The 18,283-nt window shown below is 41.7% G+C and overlaps 2 protein-coding genes across 4 annotated transcripts in view; one reads left to right on the top strand and one right to left on the bottom strand.

Annotated features, from left to right (window-relative positions):
- The window catches only part of Ankrd45 (ankyrin repeat domain 45), a 29,041-nt gene extending 10,758 nt beyond the window's left edge, over positions 1-18,283 (top strand). For both annotated transcript variants that reach the window (XM_028864453.1, XM_037211332.1), the window contains exons 3-6: positions 3,107-3,274; positions 10,004-10,098; positions 12,552-12,690; positions 17,448-18,283. In XM_028864453.1, the coding sequence (XP_028720286.1) occupies positions 3,107-3,274; positions 10,004-10,098; positions 12,552-12,690; positions 17,448-17,479 (434 nt within the window). In that variant the 3' untranslated portion in view covers positions 17,480-18,283. The remainder of the gene's footprint in view (positions 1-3,106; positions 3,275-10,003; positions 10,099-12,551; positions 12,691-17,447) is intronic.
- On the bottom strand, positions 2,276-7,757 carry Tex50 (testis expressed 50). 2 transcript variants are annotated; one of them, XM_028864455.2, is made up of 3 exons: positions 7,288-7,753; positions 5,377-5,502; positions 2,276-2,575 (listed from the first exon to the last, which is right to left on the bottom strand). In XM_028864455.2, exons 1-3 carry the CDS (start codon positions 7,615-7,617, stop codon positions 2,474-2,476), a joined length of 558 nt encoding a protein of 185 aa, XP_028720288.1. In that variant the 5' UTR covers positions 7,618-7,753; the 3' UTR covers positions 2,276-2,473. The 2 variants fall into 2 exon arrangements, with proteins under 2 accessions (XP_028720288.1, XP_028720287.1); XM_028864454.2 differs by lacking the exon at positions 2,276-2,575 and having other exon boundaries at positions 5,052-5,502; positions 7,288-7,757.

Below are 18,283 nucleotides of genomic sequence, written 5' to 3'. Positions count from 1 at the left end.
AGTGTCACAGTGAATTTAATGAATAGATGATGCCTTGAATTATTATTTCAGCTTTGAGAAAAGCAGTACAGGGATCCAGATTATCTCCCATGTGGACTGGCTTCTTGGTAAGACTTGCAGTACCTTGTCTAGGGACAGTGTCTTTCTCCAGATGAATCAGGGACCTTGGGTCATTCAGCTAATGGAAGATTTCTACCTTCAGGCTGAAGGCAGGAATAATAAGGGTGGTATCTGGTTATACCTTGACTCATCATTTTGTAGTCTGTGGTCTGAGGATGTCCCCTACCAAATTCATTGTTGGGAATGAATGCCAATGCAGGAGTGTTGGGAAGGGAGTCCTTGTGAGAAGTGTTTATGTCATGAGGATATTTCACGGATGAACATCGGACTCATGCCACTGTACTGAAGGGCTATGAGAGCATCAGTCTTCTTCCCACTGTGTGAGGACTCAGCAAGGTCCACACCACTGGTCTGACCTCGGACTTCTTACACCTCTACATTGTGAAGGATAAATTTTGTTTTAATCTACTTGGACAGTGGTATTTTATAATAGATTAAGATTGTCAAGAATAAAGACATCATACAACCCTCAAGCCAGGCTCTGGCTCTTAAAGTTCTTAAATATTTTGCTTATTGTAATGTTAAAAAATTGTGGATGCCAAAGAGTTCCAATTTTGGGCAGAGCTGAAAGTAATTCACTTTGGAGTCTTTTTTGTTGTTGTTGTTGTTTGTACAAATTCTCACTATGTAGCTCTGGTTGTCCTGGAACTTACTATGTAGACCAGGCTGTCCTCAAACTCACAGAGGTTTATCTATCTGCCTCCTGAGTGCTGGGACTAAAGGTGTGCATCTCCATGCCCAATAGGGGTTTTTGTTTTGTTTTGTTTTGTTTGAGACAAGGTCTCACTATGTAGTTTTGGCTTTTCTGAAACTCACTACATAGACCACATCACTTTGGACTCTTCATTAACATTTTATTGTCCCTTCTGGTTAAGATGGTTTACAAGTTGGGCTCAGGTAGGCCCAAGGGTTGTGGCACTGTGGTGACTAGGGAACTAAGAGGTTTCTGGAAGAAGAGTCACTACTGTAACTTCTTTTTTCCTAGCTTGTTCAGAGATTAGCACGTGGGTGTGTCTTTCTTTTCTTTATAAACTCCTTATGAAAACACTCAGGTTTTGATCTTATTTTGGCTATGTACTACCAGTGTGGCCTTGGGAAAGTATAGACTCGCTGATCCATTCCGTACTGTAATGAGGCTAATACCTTCCTCATAGAGCTATTGCAGTGATAAACGAAGGACATACAAAGTCCTGGTATGTCATAGTTCCAACACATTAGTTCTTGCTCAGCTCTTTGTGCCTTGTTGGCTATTTAAGGCAGCCATTAAGCCTATTCTTAGGGGTAAGTGTAGTGAGTTATAACAACTTATATTGACTTAGCTTCTCTTGTGAAAATTTTCATACCAGAAGCACGGCTCAGTCACCCTTGGTGAGTACACCACATCCAGATGGCTCAGGCTTGTGGCCAGAGATAAGAATTTAGCAGCATCTCTTTTGCTAGCAGTGTGTGTGCATGCACACACACATGTGCTTTCTTTAAATGAGCCATTCTGGAATTTGTCACAAATCTCAAAGTTACAATCTAGTCCCTTATATTTGTCACCAGCTGTCACATTTTCTTACTTTGAGTGACCTGTAAACCAAGGACTGACTCACACTTTCCCTTAGCCAGGATCTATAAGTGAAAGTGTTTTTCTTTCCTTGATACTGTAATGGTGTTTTGAATCTGCAACTTTTGAAAAGCCCGAGGCTACCCAAAGTCAGAGTTTCCCTGGATGCATCGAGAATGAAAGGTTGGGTTCTTAAGACAAGTGTTGGCCAGGCAGTCACTGGAGATGGGTCAAATGAGAGCCCCCAGGTCACCCACCAGTGTACATTTTTCCTGTGTGAAAGATTTTCTGGTTGTACAAGGCATGGGGTACACTGTGAGCCCCCAACTCCCAAGCTCTTCTTGAGGGCTAATAGACACTTTAGTGTTGAAACCCCAATTTAGATAATTTTTAATTGCTTTCTAGAACACAGGACCTTGCACATGTTAGGCAAGAGCTTTGCCACTAAACTATGTCCTTAGCCCTGGCTCCCCAATTTAAATGGGACCCCTCAAAACAATGGAACAAAGATCTTTGATTTTTATACAAATCAGCGCGAAAAACTCTTGAAGGTGCACCCCATGTTTCCTCCTTTACTGCCATACCTCAGTAACTCCAAGAAATTGCTTTCTCATTTGGCAAGTCATACTTTCAGCTTTAATTCAAAAGATTAATTTGCAAACCAAAGCATACACAGTGATAGGAGATTAACAGTAAAGCTAGGGTAATTAGAGTCTGACGAAAATTCCTTAAAATCATAATAGGCTGTGGGTTCCGAAGTTGACGGCTGCTGAGGAGGTTGCCATCTTCCAGCTGTGGAGGAGCTCAGGAGGCAGGCTGCCCGCGTTGGTATCTTGCATCCATCATTTTACTGACTTCGTTCCTTGAGCCAAGTTTCTGAATATCTCTGAATTTTAGTTTCCTGGTCTGCAAGATGAGGATTATAAGAATTCTGATGCTATAAGGTCTCTAAAGTTCAATGAATTTACTATGCAGAACACTTAGCGCCTAGCTCATAGTAACTGTTCAGGACTTGATTATGTTCATGATCTGCTACGTAAAAATAGTCTGGAGTAGCATACAGCTGTACCTTGACTTGTGATGAAGTCATGACCCAATGGACCCATTATAAAGTTCTGTAAGCAGAAACATGCTTTTCACATAGCTAGCTTGATCGTCATAGTATAGCAACACTGTGTACCAGAGAACACACCTGGGAGCTGGTTTTCCCTGCGATTACATGGCTGCGTGGGAGCTGCTGCGTGGGAGCTGCTGCTCTCGGCTGCTGTCCAGCATCAGAGTGTTGGAACACATGTTACTAGCCTTGGAAAAGACTGACCATCAATGTTCCAAGTGTGCTTTCTACAGAATGTGAATGCTTTTTCTACCATCGTAAGGTTAAAAACTCCTGTCAAGCCACCCTACGTCTGTTTGACCTGACTGTCTTCACTCTGATAGGGTACACGCTCTTACACTGCGCTGCAGCCTGGGGCCGCCTGGAAACTTTGAAGGCCCTGGTGGAACTGGACGTTGATATAGAGGCCTTGAACTTCCGGGGAGAGAAAGCTCGGGACGTTGCCGCTCGCTATTCTCAGACTGAGTGCGTTCATTTTCTGGACTGGGCAGGTAAGGAGCACATGTGATGTTCAGATGGTTAAGAGCATGGAAGGAGATGGTTAACATCTCTACCTTCCAGCTAGGTGCTGTATTTTCTTTTTCTTTTTTTGAGACAGGGTTTCTCTGTGTAGTTTTGGTGCCTGTTCTGGATCTCACTCTGTAGACCAGGCTGGCCTCGAACTCACCGAGATCCGCTTGGTTCTGCCTCCCGATTGCTTGGATTAAAGGCGTGTGCCACCACCACCACCACCACCACCACCACCACCACCACCACCACCACCACCACCACCACATGGCTTATATGCTGTATTTTCTATTGTCAATCTATGAAGATTGCCTTCATTTTTTTCTTTTCTCTTTTACTTTGCTATTGAGTAAAGTATTGCTCTTAACTCCTCTTTCTCTCTCTGTATATGTGTCTTTTTGGTTTACCAACTTCTAACAAGTTAAGCAATAAATTATACATGCAGAATATGTTCAAGGTTGTTTTCTGAGAGAATTGTGTGTGTGTGTCTTGTTGATTTACCAACTCTAACAACTTAAGTAATAAATACATGCAGTATATGTTAAAGATTGTTTTCTGAGAGAATTGTAAGTGTGTGTGTGTGTATCTTGTTGATTTATCAACTTTTAACAACTTAAGGAATAAATTTCCATGGGAGGATACATGCAGTATATGTTCAAGGTTGTTTTCTGAAAGACCCAGGCAAAGTACACTATTCCTTAAATGCTTACGTATTAGCATATTTCAGTAATATATTTGCCCTTCCCAGGGAGAAAAATTGTTATAAAAACATTTTCTTAGGAAAAGTTAACCTATGGTGTCAGTAACCCAAATCACAATTACCCTCTGGCATGAGAGGTTTCTGAGACCTGTTATTTTTCTCAATTTGTCCCCTGATTGTATGTTATTTATGAAAGTTCATTGAGATGTACACTTAACATTTTTCATTTCTTTTATGCATATTCTACTTCAAAGGAGTCCAGAAGTCTATGTTCTACCTTGAATTTTGCTCTGTCATTCTCTACATCTATAACATACAGCTTGAAAAGCCTTTAGGAAGACATACCTGTGTAACTTGCTGTGTGTGCTTATAAACTTCAAACCAGTTTTTTATCTGAATATATGTGCTTAACAAGCTTTTGTGGAATGCCCACTACTAAATATGGTAATATGGTTGTAGGCACAACTTGTTCTTTCTGCCATCTGGACTTTTTTTTTTTTTTTAAGGAGGAACAATCATCTAGAAATTATTTGGCAATTATATAACAGTATGAGAAAGATGTGACTATAAAGAGAAAGGTTAAAGGTAAACATTGGCAGGAAAGGCAGTCCATGCCCTGAAAGAGAACAGGAAGCCAGCTTGCTGGAGTTCACCTGGGCCTTGCCCAATGAATGGGATTTGAATACACAGTGGCAGAGCTAAGAGCACAAGCTGAGTGTTAGATCTGGGGATGGGCGGGACAAGATTGCCTTACTGGAGCCCACGTCATAGCTCCCACAGGTAATCTGGAGTGTACGTGGAAGGGGTAAGCACACGGTCTCGGAAGGACGCTTGGGTTTGAATCCTACACGAGTGTGAGTACAGTACCCTAATTCTTTGTACCCAAGTTTCCTTTTCTGGAAACAGGGGCCAATAATGGATCCTTCCTCTTGAGATCTGTGAATACTAAATGATACAGTGTAAAGCACATAGCAACTACCTGTCATGTTGAAAAAAAAAATAGTCAAGCTGAAAAAAAAATGCGGCTGCTATAATTACCACAGGTTTATACCTGTAAGTGCCAGGTTAAGGTGTTTTCATTTTATTCTGGGAGCCACACTAGTAAGTGTGGATTCTTTTTCAGTTGAATGGAAATCCAGACTTGTCTGAAAGTTTTTTCAGTGAAGGTAGTGGCAAAAAAAAAACCACCCTATACCAGCTTCCAAAGAAACCTTTTCATCCTCAGATAGTCCTGGAAATAGATTTCTTTTGTACTCTTCTGAACTTGACTGAGCTACATTGCATGAGCATAGGTTTAGTATCCTTTGGCTCCTCTCCCCCTTCGCTCTTCTTCCTCTTTACTCTATGGTGTTGCTTAACTTTCTTAAAGGAAGAATGTTGGGACACCTGCTTCAGGAACTTGGTCATCATTGATGTTGTGGCCAGCAGTCTGCAGAGGATCTGTTCAATGTCATAGATGGATGCACTCTCTAGGTCATCGCCGTGTTTCTCTAAAGAGGCTTGCTTTTTCAGCTGAAAGAGCAAAACACACGATTCTTGTCTTGTTTCAGAGTAAACTTACATTATGGATAGCAAACTTAAACACTACTAAGATGTAGATATCACATATTTATACAAAAAGGAAGGTCTTTCTAGAAGGCCGAAGCACAGAAGAGATGCCCTTCCTTGATGTGCGACACAAGACTAGATTGATCATTGTCGCCACCAGCCAATGTTGGTTAGAGTTTTCTAGGGTTAGAGCCTGTTGCCAAGAGAAATTAGGATGGTATCCTTCAGGACATGGAGAAATTGAGTCAGTTCTGACCTGATGGCTTCTTCCCTGCTCGATCGCTCCCACAGTTTTGGAAGGGGCTAGATATGTTGCCCTGGTCTTAGCTGTGAACTGCAGTAGTGACTGGCATGGTAAGGTGTGTCCATAGGTGCAGTAATGGCACGAATATCACAAGGGTACCCAGTGCTTTCTGACTGGATTTAAGGCCTGCTCATAGGAGGAAACACATGCCTGGGACCGAATAACTGGCCAAGAACCCATGGGTGTGGAGCTCACAGGTCTCATTGGTGAACCTACTAATATTGTTTCGCTAAATGGGCATAGTATCAAACTGCACTCTAAATTTGTGTCTCCTGCACTCAGAGCAACTCTGACCTCATCAGAAAAATTTCTTTGTGCAGTGGATGACAGTTCATGCAGAAACTTAAAACTGCTCAAAGTGCAGAGAGTGGAGTACCCAGACGTAAACGTGAATCTATATCACATCCCCACCCCTCAGGCATCATGGAAGAGGAGGGCAGAAAGTCTGGAAGAGCCAGAGGTCAGAGAGGACCTGAGCAGAACAGTATCTTCTGACCATGGCAGGAATGGAACTGAACAGCACCTGTGATTGCCTGCACAAGAGCCCCACAAAGATCAGGTCAAGTCTCACTCTAGCACGGCATAGGAGGGCTCAGAAGCCCTCACCCCTAGATGAGGAGCTATGGATAACTGACAACTTCAGGGGAAGGTGGAGCTAGTTTTCTTTAAGTGCGTGGCTCCTGGCAGGTTGACCTGAATAAAAGCACTCAGCAGTACCTGGAACATAAAATTAGGAATATTGTTAAGGGTTGGGGGACATAGCTCAGTGAGTTGTAGAGAGCTTGCCTAGGATGTAGGAGGCCCCGAGTTTAATTCCCAGAACCAAATAAATAAAAAAAAAATGTTTTCCCTTACTAAGCAAGATCACTGTAGAATACAATCATATTTTAAAAACAAGAAAACATATACTTAGGTCATTCTGAAGGTCAAGGAGATGTGTGCACAGGTGTTTAGCAGCATTCTTGTATAATTCTCGAATTATAGTGCCATCTATTGGCAAAACTGGGGATAAAGCACTATTTCCCGCCAAATCCTAACATTTAGAAATCAGTTTATAACCTGATGGGAAGCTCATGCCAACTTTTGTAGTGAGCATTGATAGACTTGCAGGCTCTCCAAGAGACCCCCTCATTTCAAATCATTTTATGGGGAGGCTGAGAAAGAACATATAACTTACCGAAGGACAGGCAGGTAACCTCACTTCCTATAACCCCACCTACGGCATCTCAATGTTTTGGTGCATTTTGTAACTTGAAAGCAGGAGTAGGGAGATGATTTTAAGGGCCTTCTGATTAAATGCACTTCCATGGGACTCTTAAGTGTTTGCAGGACGTGGCTAGATAATGGAGGTGGGGGCGGGTGAGTGGGGAGCAGGGAAGGATAACTTCAGAGAACTGGATAGCTCTCCGATTCTTCAACTCCCCCTACTTGCAACACAAACTCACCTTTCTTTGGTGTCTCGTCCATTTCATCCATAGGTAATGCACAGATAAAACAAACAGGATTAAGAAGAGCGCTTGTACCAAGATGTACAAGAGGCGTAAAGAACTCTGGACGAGGTCCAGGTTAGCAAAGTTGCAGCAGAGCTTGTCCAGAGGGTAAGGTAGGCAGTGGGATGAGGAAGCCTTAACTTTCAGGTAGCGCACTTCGTCAGGAAAAATCTCCCACCCAACCTTGGTCCAGGTGGTCCCATCACAAATGCAGACGCCCTCTCTGAAGAAACAAAGAAACAGCAGCGGGAAAAGCACAGATCGTCTCCAGTTAGACATTTTCATGTCCTAACTGAGAAGAAAATCTTGAGCTAAAAAAATTGGTGAGACAGAGCAGAAGAAGCCCAAGCACTAGGTAATGTGGCGCTTCCGTCAAGGACTTTCAGATAATCCTGTTAGACAGCCCAGCAAAATACACAATGAGGATCATTGTTACATCGTCAGGCATAGTGACTCAGGGTAAGTGACTCAGTGACATCATAAAAAATGCACCGGGATGAAAAGGTGTACCCACCTAATCACCCTAGATTTTTTGAAAATGAACAGTCTGCTAATATTTTTGCTAGGGAATGTATTTAGCAATAGGTATGCCATCATAATGATAAAATCCCGTGAATACAAACAAACAAACAAACAAACAAAATCCCCAAAGGTAGTGAAGTCTTGCTATGCAGCAGCCGAAAGATCAGCTGCTTTGGACCCTGTTGTCATATGAAAAGCAGACTCTGAGAGGGAGAGGTTGGATGTTTAGATAAGATTTCCAAGCCAAATGTGGAAGGTGTAGCAGCTCGTCTTTTTCTTGCTGTCTATAGTAAAATGGGAAAGGAAAAGGATAAATTACTGGAAGAACTGTCCAGCCAAAGGGGAACAGGGCTTGGCAGTGTGGGAATGCAGCACAGGCAGATCACAGGACAAGCTGCTGTGGTTTGAACTGTGTTCCCTGAAAGCCCCTGCACCCAAAGGCATCCTCCTCAGTTTGGTGCTATCGGGAGTCACTGGAGACTTTGAGAGATGGGACCTAGTAGGAGGTCTGGTCACTGGAGATGGGCTCTTGCATGGACTGGTGGGATCTCAGCCCCTTCCTGTCCTTTACATTTGTTCTTGACCCCGAGGTCTTTGTTCTCACACACACCCTGTTAGAATGCTACCATATCATAGACCCCAAAGCAACAGGACTAACCACCCAGAGACTGAAACCTGAAACTTGAGCCGAAATAAGCCTTCTCTCTTTATGTTTCTTATTTCAGTCATTTTATTACAGTGACAGCCTATTAATAACATAGGTACTAAATATTAAAAGAGTTCCCGTAAAGACAATAAGCTCTGGAGGGAAAGACATCGTATGGATGGACATTTTTTTTTTTTTTTTGCTACTGAATTTTTGGGGAGTACATGTCACCCATTCTCCCAGCCATCGCTGCAGAAGTCAGGATGGAACTTAAATTATCCACAAAAGATCAGGAGGAGCCTCTTTCTGACTAGATGAATGTCTGTGATGTGTCTCACAAGGATTTTGAGAGTGTTATATTGATAGAAATACCATTTTCAATAAAAGGACAGAGAGAATTAAAATAAAAAGAAGAGTACTGGTCTACCAAAATGTTGTAGGCAGGAACAGATTAATAAAGCTATTCAGCTGCTAGCACATGCTTTCTTTTTCCATTCTCCCTGCCTCCCTTTTCATTCCTTCTCCTCCTCTTCCACATCCTCCTGAAGCAGGGTCTTACCATGAGGTCCGGGCTGTCCTGGAACTCTATGTAACCCAGTCTGGCTTTGAAGCCACAGATCTTCTAGTCTCAGCTTCTAAGTTTTGGAATTATATCTTTGAACTACCAGCTCATCTTACATGATACAATTCATGAAAAGGGAAAGATGATTCAGTGCAGAGAATGGAGAGAGTTACCCTGGGTCTGAAACCTAGTGGAATTTGTATGCTGTATTTTGAAATGATTTTGAACGGCAATGCCTATGACTGTGTTCTGTGCTTGTGCCACTATTATAGTTTGGAAGAAGAGAAACAGTTTCTGGCTCACCAGGTCCAGAGAGAGAGAGAGAGAGAGAGAGAGAGAGAGAGAGAGAGAGAGAGAGAGAGAGAGAGAGAGGAATTTTTGGCCTAGGACAGATCACATACAATCTCACCCAGACCTTGTACACATGCTTGAGAAGTTGAGGTCTGGAATTTCTGAGCTGTGATTCTTTAGATGAGAATTTGGGTTTGAGTTGATATGGTCATACCTTTTGGTGGTATTTGGGTGGGGTAGATGTATTTTGTCTGTGAAATGCATCTGAATTGTGAGTGGATGAGAGAGAAGGCTGTGGTGGGCTGGATAATGGCTACCAAACATTTGATTCAGATCCCTGAAATGTGTGACTGTTGCATCATACAACAAAAAAGACGTTGCAGATTTTTGACAGATATGGTCAATTTGGGACCCAGTCATGTTTTGTATTTCTTTGGGCCTTCAAAAATCCTGTCCTAATTCTAGGGACACACTGAGTGCTCTGAAGTGATGTGCTCTTGAGTGCTGTTTTTCTGAAGTCCTCAAAGACAGTGACAGTGGACGTCTCCACAAACCTCATCAAGTTCTGGCTGTGTGATGGGCTGCACAAACAGTGCGGTTTGCCTTTTGTGTTTTGTCTTATTTTGCATTTTTCTGTCATGTTTTTTCAGATGCAAGGCTGATTCTGAAAAAGTTTATTATAAAGTCCTCTCTCATCGTTACTGAACCGGAAAAGGGACCGGGGAAACTCCTCAAGGATGACAAGGTACCGTGTTGTGATTATTACCTGTTCTGATGTTCTAGAGGTAGACAGTTCTCCTTAATGCTCCTCTCTCCTTCCTCCCGTTCCTTCCTTTTCCTCCTTCTCTTCCTTCTCTCCCCCTTCTTTAGTGAGCTTCTGATAAGCGATGATACAAAGTAAATGAAGTTGATACACAAAATATTATACCTAGCTGCATGGGTGAATGTTAGAATGTTGTAGTGAGTGAAAATTTGGAAAAACAGACAAACCAACTAAAACTTGCCAAGGTTTTTAGGAAGCTAACCCCCCTTTCAGCATATTGTCGGCAATACCTATTGTAATCATAAAACTACAAAGGGAGAAGCATGGATCATGCTTCTGCCTCTGGGGGAAGTAGCAAGAGGTGAGGAGGAATTGGGAGCTGTTAATTTTCTATTCATCTGTTGGAGTACTGTGCTCCTCTGGTATCCAATTCTATATTTTGCTTCAAAGCTTAAAGCATACATGATACACTTTAGTATGTATACATATGTATATATTACATGTATCAAACCTTCCAAAATGAGAAAAAGTAAAAGAAAATTGATTTGGATATACATTGTACACAATAAGCAGGCATAGTGGCAGCCTGTGTTCCAACAGTTGGGAATCTGAGGCAGGAGGATTACCTTGAGTTCTAGAAAAAACTGGCTACACTCTGAGAACCAGGCCAGCCAGGGCTACACAACAAGACTACATATATTCCAGGTATTAGAGGCTCTAAATTGCTCTCTGTGTTGTTATGTAGGATGCATGAGAATTTGTTTTGACATTATTTGATAAAAATCAAAGTTAGCTGTTGCTTAACGGGCATCAGAAAATCTCACTAAGGCACACATTGTACTTGTTTCCTCATAAATGACATCATATTTCTTGTGAAAGAAAGTACAGAAAAAATCTGATAGAGCAGGAACTGGGGCTCTTGGATCTGCACTCACAGGGCTCTCACCATGAAGGGACAGTGCTTTGTCAACTGTGACAAAAAGCCTTTGCATTTCAGCAAAAATGTAATATTCACACACCATTAATTAGAAAAAAAGTGATCCAAAACAAATGAAATGCCCTTCTCATTTCCAGTTTTATTACCCTGGAGTTCTGATAGTGATTTTATGTTATTTTCATCATATTTTACTCTTTATTTATATAAACACAAATAATAGAGATTTGTAAAGGAGATCTTATTGCTATAAAATTGGGGTATTACTATATATATTACTATTATTATTAACTTGCTTTTTCCCTATCTGGGTATCTTACAAACACTCCTCGAATTTGTCTCTTTTGCAAGCTTCCGTATCTATGGAAAGTACACATCAACAGGCTGTTAATTTGTATTCATTATTATAAAGCTTACTGTAATAAATACTTTATACTTTTAATTTTTCTGGCTGACACATTCTGTCTGTATTTATGAGGCACATGTGAGAACTGTCTTTAAGCAGACATCAGGAATGTGTTGTGGGTGTGTGGTTTAATAGAACTTTTTTGAACTTCCTCCTCCAGCACACCATTGAAAGGAAGTAAAGTATCATTTTTACTGAGTTTCCTGTAGTTCATACCATCCACAATTTCCAAAGCTTTATTTGTTTTTATTTTATGGGTATGAGTGTCGTTTGTCAGCATGTATGTATGTATGTATGTATGTGTACCATATGTGTAGTACCCATAAGAGGCCAGAAGAGGGTGTAGGATCTCCTGGAACTGAAGTTACAGATGGCTGTGAACTGTCATGTGAGTACTGGGAACTGCACTCAGGTTCTCTGCGAATGCTCTTAACTGCTGAGCCATAACTCTAGCCCTATTATCCACCTATTTTTCAACTTTTGAAAACACTTCTTTCATCAAGAGAACTCAACGAAAACAGAATCAGGGAGAAAGAGTGGACTGATTTAAGGCCTCTCGATGTTCAATGGTGAGTTTCATGATTTCTCATTCTACTGGTTAGACAATTCTGGTCAGAAGCAATATGTTATTTCAATTTTAATTATATAAAATTAAATATAATTTAAAATTTAGTTCTTCTGTCCACTAACCAGACTTCAAATACTCAAGAACTAAATATACCTAAGGGTTACTGTATTGGATACAGTTCAGATAGCACAGTCTTAGAAATATTCCAGTTTGTAAAGACAATATTACATTTATTTATTGTATGTGTATATGTGCTTGCACATGGTGTGTGTGTGTGTGTGTGTGTGTGTGTGTGTGTGTGTGTGTGTGTGTGTGAATGCTTTGGCATTCACATATGTTGAGGTCAGAGAACAGTTTGTGTGAATCTGTTCTCTCCTTCCACTGCGTGGGTTCTGTGTATCAAACTCAGGTCATCAGGTTGGATAGAAATGCCTTTAGCCACTAAGCTGTGCTGCCGATCCCAGAGATACTACCAGTCTTATTTTTCAATAAATAAGTGGAAATAAATTCACTATTTCTGTTCCCAGAACACTATCCTCAATGCATGTCGTATGAAAAATGAGTGGTTGGAAACCCATCCAGAAGCTTCCATCAGTGAGCTTTTTGAGCAGAAACAACAACTAGAGGAAGTTATGACTCCCATCCTCACAAAAATGTCTACACCACGTAAGTTTTGGGCTTGAACATCAGGGTATATAATAATTCAGTTCAGTTCAGTTCTTTCTTTCTTTTTTTTCTTTCTTTTTTTCTTTTCTTTTTTTTTCTTTTCTTTTTTTTTTTTTTTGTTTTTCGAGATAGGGTTTCTCTGTGTAGCTTTGCGTCTTTCTTGGAACTCACTTTGGAAACCAGGCTGGCCTCGAACTCACAGAGATCCACCTGGCTCTGCCTCCCGAGTGCTGGGATTAAAGGCGTGCGCCACCACTGCCCGGCTCAGTTCTTTCTGATATATATGATTTTAACTGTCTTCATTCCACTAATAACAACTGAATTCTTTTTGTAAGATATGCCTGATTCTAATCTTGATATTACATTTACCAGTTGTTAAATTTTATGATTATAATGTCTTTTATGATTTATTTATTTAATTTTATGTGTTTTTTTCCCCTGCATGCATGTATGTGTCCCCTCATACACACCTGGTGCCCTTGGAGGTCAGAGGGTGTCAGATCTAAAGATGGTTGTGAACCACCATGTGGATGCTGGGAACTGAACCCAAGTCCTCTGCAAAAGTATCCAGTTCTCTTAGCCCCTGAATGATCTTCCCAGTCCTGTCTTTGAATCTTTTGAAATAGGGTCTTGCTATGTGGCTTAGGTTGCCTGTGCCCACTGAGTACTTGGACTACAGGTACCACTTTGCCCAGCTTATGGCATTGATGCCCACTGAATACTTAGATCACAGATACTACCTTGCCTGGCTTAGGACATAGATTTTGTTTGACCCGAGATTCTCATCCAGGAAAAGGGTGATTTTCTCGGAGACAGTGTATCAGAGTCTAGAAAAGATTTTCAGTATTACAATTTTGTTTCTGGTTGGGGGACACCACTGTAGAAATAATATCCTGAGACCAGAAGAAACGGACATATCAGAATCTCATTGGCAGGTATATCTAAGATCTTAAAAGTGGCAGCATTATTGTCACACAATTTTCTGAAATTCACCCCTTAAAGCTCCAGTCAGTACTTCTCAGTATATTCAAAAAGTTGTATAATTATCACCATTTCAAGTTTTAGGCCTTTTGCTACCCCATAAAGAAGCCCTATACTTATTAATAGGTGCCTTCTATCCCTCCCCTCCAAGCCCTGACAATCACTGCTTTACTTTCTATCTTTATGGGTTTGTTTGACAGGGTCTTGCTATGTAACCCTGCCTAGACTGGAGCTTGTGAGGTAGACCAGGTTGACCTCAAACTTGCTATAATCCTCCTGCCTCATCCTGTCAAGAGCTGGGATTACAGACGTGAGACATCATGCCCAGCTTGGCTCTGATTACTCTCAACTTTCCATCAAAAGAATCATAACATACACATTGCCTTTGTGGTTTGGCTTCTGTCCCTTGGCATAATGCTTATCTTGTTCACTTATTCTCTAAGATGTATTACCACTTAATATGGGTACATAAAATTCCCTTGTATGGATACAAATTCGGTCCATTTACTGACCAGAGGATATTTTGGTTTCCACTCTTGGGCTAGTATACATAATGCTGAAATGAACTTTGTGTATTGCCATATGTTTTAGTTTTTCTTTGGCATGTAAACAGGAGTAGAATTGCTGGGTCATAGGTAACTATGTCTAGCCTTCTGGGGAACTGCTAAGCTGTTTTTCAATCTCCTCAATGAAGATTCCAATTTCTCCATGCCTTTGTTCATGTTTATTATTGTCTTTAAAATACTTTAGACACACAGTGGGTGTGAAGTAACATCATACTTTGATGTGAATTTCCCTGATCATTAATAATTATAAACATCTTTTCATATGTCTTTTTGTTTTTGTTTTTGTTTTGTTTGTTTTTTGTAGCTAGAGGGACAGCCATGGTTGCTGGGAACCAAACTCTTTTATTTTTGGTTGTGAGCTTAGCCTTTAACGGCTGAGCTATCCCTCCAGCCCATCTTTTCATATGTTTATTGGTCATTTGTGTAATTATGCTGGAGAACTATTCATTTTGACTATTTTAAAATTTAAAATTGAAGTATCTTGTTATAACAGTTATTTATATATTCTGGATTCAAGTACATTATCAGAAACATGACTCTGAGCTGGACATGGTGACAAATGCCTGCAATCTCAGCACTGGGAAGATTGAGGCAGGAGGATCATGAATTTGAGGTTACCTTAGGCCATTCCCAATTCACTGCTGACAACACACCTGAAGGAAGTGTGGGTATGAAAGAAGAGCTGGGACCAGGAACACAAAGAAGGGATTCATCTTGTTGGTCTCCCATTCAAGTCCATCATTGAAGAGATAATGTTTTAAATGCCAAAAGAGACTTCAGGGAAGTTTCTAGAACTTCTCCAGAGACCCACTTGGACAGTCTAGAAGAGTCAGGAAAAGGGGGCAAGTTGGCTAACTGCCCTCATCTGCTAGGGTGTTTTGTTGAGTTGGCACATAGGCTCTAACTGGAATAATTCCCACCCTACGAAAGAAGGAAGAAACGGCCGCCCAGGGAGGCATATCCAAATTGCAGCTAAGGATGAAAGAGTGGCATTATATTCCAATCTCCAGCCTCCACACAGGGATGTGGGTGGCACTTGTCTGTGTTATGGCTCAGTTAATGAACAGCTTTGCCACAGCACTGAGCCAACAATGCCCCTGTCCACTCAGAATAATGTGTGGTGCTGTGAGGTAGCAGCGCCCGAGATTTTGCAGACAGCTCTTTTGGCTATTAACAGATGTCACTGAGAAGGCACTGCCTGATTGGGTGAGTTTGTCTCCCTTTTCCTGGTTATATCTTTTGAAGCACAAAAGCTTCATCTTTCCTTTGCCCAAGCTGTCAGTGTTGTATCTGAGATACATTGCCTAACCCAAGGTTACCAAGATGTAAACTTAAGTTTTTGCTCAGAGTTTTATAGCTTTCACATTTAGTACTGTGATATAGTTTGTTATAGTTTTTTTTTTTTTTTTCTTTATGGCCCGGGATGGAGTTCAACTAAACTTTTTTTGTGTGTGGCGCATTTATTACCCAAGTTATTTATGTTTGTCAAGAGGGGTTGTAGGTTTTAAAAGGTTGAGATGATTAGGCTGATATAGGTGGTATGAGGGGCTGGCCCTTGCCATCTACCTAACTAATGTCTACTGAGCAGGTAGGTGGCAACTCCCCTAGGTCCCTTGAAAGGAGGCAGTCTTTAGAGTTCCCCGTCTTAAGCAGCTGCTTATGTAGATTGCGGGTAATCTACAGACTGTGTACCTGGAAAGGTGAACTTCAGAGAGGCCCAAAGGAACAAAGAAAAAGCACCTGAAGCCGGAGGAGTTGTTGCTGTGAAGCCATGGTAGAGTTTGACAGTTTTACAGTGAAAACACAGGCTACCAATGAAAGGTTCAGAGTAGGGGCTAAGGGCTGACTGTAGCCCTCATGTCAAGCAAGGCAGCGACTAGGGCCACAGAGTTAACTTGTGATCATTTTGTTAAGACTACAGAAAAACAATCTGACAGCTTTAAGCTTTATCTGATGGGCAGTGGGGCGCCATCATAGAGCTTTTAGGTCTGGAGAGAGCTCGGTCAGTAAAATGCTTGCCTCACAAACATGAGGACCTGCGTTTGATCCCTAGAAGCCACTAAAGTCGATGAGCAGGATGCCATGTGCTTGTTCCAGTGCTGGGGTGGTGGACATAGGCATATCCCCGGGGCTCACTTGCAGGCTAGCCTTGCTGAATCAGCAAGCCCCAGGCCAGTGAGAGACTCTGTGTCAAAAAACAATATGGGCATGTCCTGAAGTGGGACACCTGAACTTGACCTGTAACTTCCAAAGGCATGTGGATCCACATGCACAGCTCACACGGGTGGGTCTGTACTAGTGCCCCCCACAAGGTGTTTAGTGTTGTGTGCCTATAATCCCAGAACGTGGATGGCTGGATCAGGAGGCCCGGGAGTTTGAGGCTAGCTTGAGCTACATAGTAAGGTCCTGTCTCAAACACACAAAGAAACAGACCTTTAGGGTCAGCAGAGATGAGGGATTAAGTGAGGGAGAATAATTTTCCTTTCTTTATAAAATGGTTTGGGGCGGGGGCAAGGAAATTAGAGGAAGTTGAGCCCCACAGTCCAGAAGTGAGATGATTAAGACCTCAGTGACTGGTAGACAGTCCATTTCCCGCCTAGTCCATCATCATCATTGAGCTGACCCAACAGCTCTCCTTCCCCTTCCTCACCTCTGCAGAAGAATTGCTTCCTTCCTCAGGTTCCCTACATTACAGCCCCTCTAGGCACCTTCATAACATAAGATGCCATGCTGGGTCTTGCTGGAACGTCTGAAATGATCCTTCACTTTACAACTAAGAAATGAAGATGAAAAGGGGGTCAGCATTTTAATCAGAGTTCCTCTAGGTAGTGGCCAAGCAGCACCAGGAAAAGAGAGTGTGTGAAAAGTGCGTCCTTGTGGCTTTACCTACTACAGGAAAAATGAGTGTGTTAAAGTGTGTCCTTGTGGCTTTACCCACTACAGGAAAAATGAGTGTGTGAAAAGTGTGTCCTAGTGGCTATATCCACTACAGGAAAGACAAGTGTATGAAAGTATGACCTTGTGGCTATACCCACTACAGGAAAGGCAGAGACTATTGGAACTGATGTACCCAAGTGTTGGGGTTTAATTAATGGCTGATTCAGGCTAGGATAGACTGATGTATTCCCTGCCCATTGTTTGAGAAACTGGCTTCATCGTGCTCCATATCTCAAGCTAATTAAATGTCATTTAAAAATGTGTTTCTTCCAGGTCAAGTGAAAAGTGCCAGATCGATAATCTAAGCCATGGTTCGCAAAGAAATCAAGACGGTGCCTTCTACAGACCCCAGATGGTGTAGAAGTCTACGTTATCTTCCAGCATTCGATAAGACAAATCAATTCCTGCCAGCTGAATTCAAGAAACAGACCCAGGGTTTTCAGAAATGTTTGGATACAAATTCAGTCAGCCTGGCTTTGTGGAAGGCTGTTCAGAATACTCACACCTAGCTCAGGGGCTGGGCCTCTGCTCCTCCAAACACATCCCCTCATGAATCCTCCTATCAAGGCTCCTCATGAGTTTCCACATTCCTTCGGAAGAGCCGAGCAAGGATTTCAAAACCACACAGAGAAGCTAATCATTTTCTGTGTAGCTAAGGCAAGACATTTCCACTAGACCAGGGAAATCATTTTCAAAAGATGCACTAGGCCATTTTTAAAGGAAGTATCTGTTCCTTCTCTCTCAAGCAGCAAACACTAACAGTTGTTTGGGGCAGGCTCCTTTGATTTTTAGCTCTTACTTTTTATGTCCAAATTAAACTTTACCTGGAAGGTAGGAGACAGTTTCTGGGAAAAGCCCACTGTTACCTTTACTATCTGTAATAAACACAAATCTGGCTAGCTTCCCCTCTCTAGGAGGTTTGGTAATATAGATATTGTAACTGGCACCATGCCACATTCTACCATTCTCTGTTCTATTGCCCAGGTTTTAAAGGTCATGGTTACTCAAAAATTTGTTGGAAAGTCCTTTTTCTAGTCAAATTAAGCAGGATCCTGAACTTCCTATTCTTTTGTGACTTTCTGGGAAAGATTTTTATAGAAAATAAAATA

This window comes from Peromyscus leucopus, chromosome 15, assembly GCF_004664715.2.
Source record: "Peromyscus leucopus breed LL Stock chromosome 15, UCI_PerLeu_2.1, whole genome shotgun sequence".
In the NCBI taxonomy this organism is placed as follows: Eukaryota; Metazoa; Chordata; class Mammalia; order Rodentia; family Cricetidae; genus Peromyscus; species Peromyscus leucopus.
This window is presented reverse-complemented; position numbering and strand designations above follow the sequence as displayed.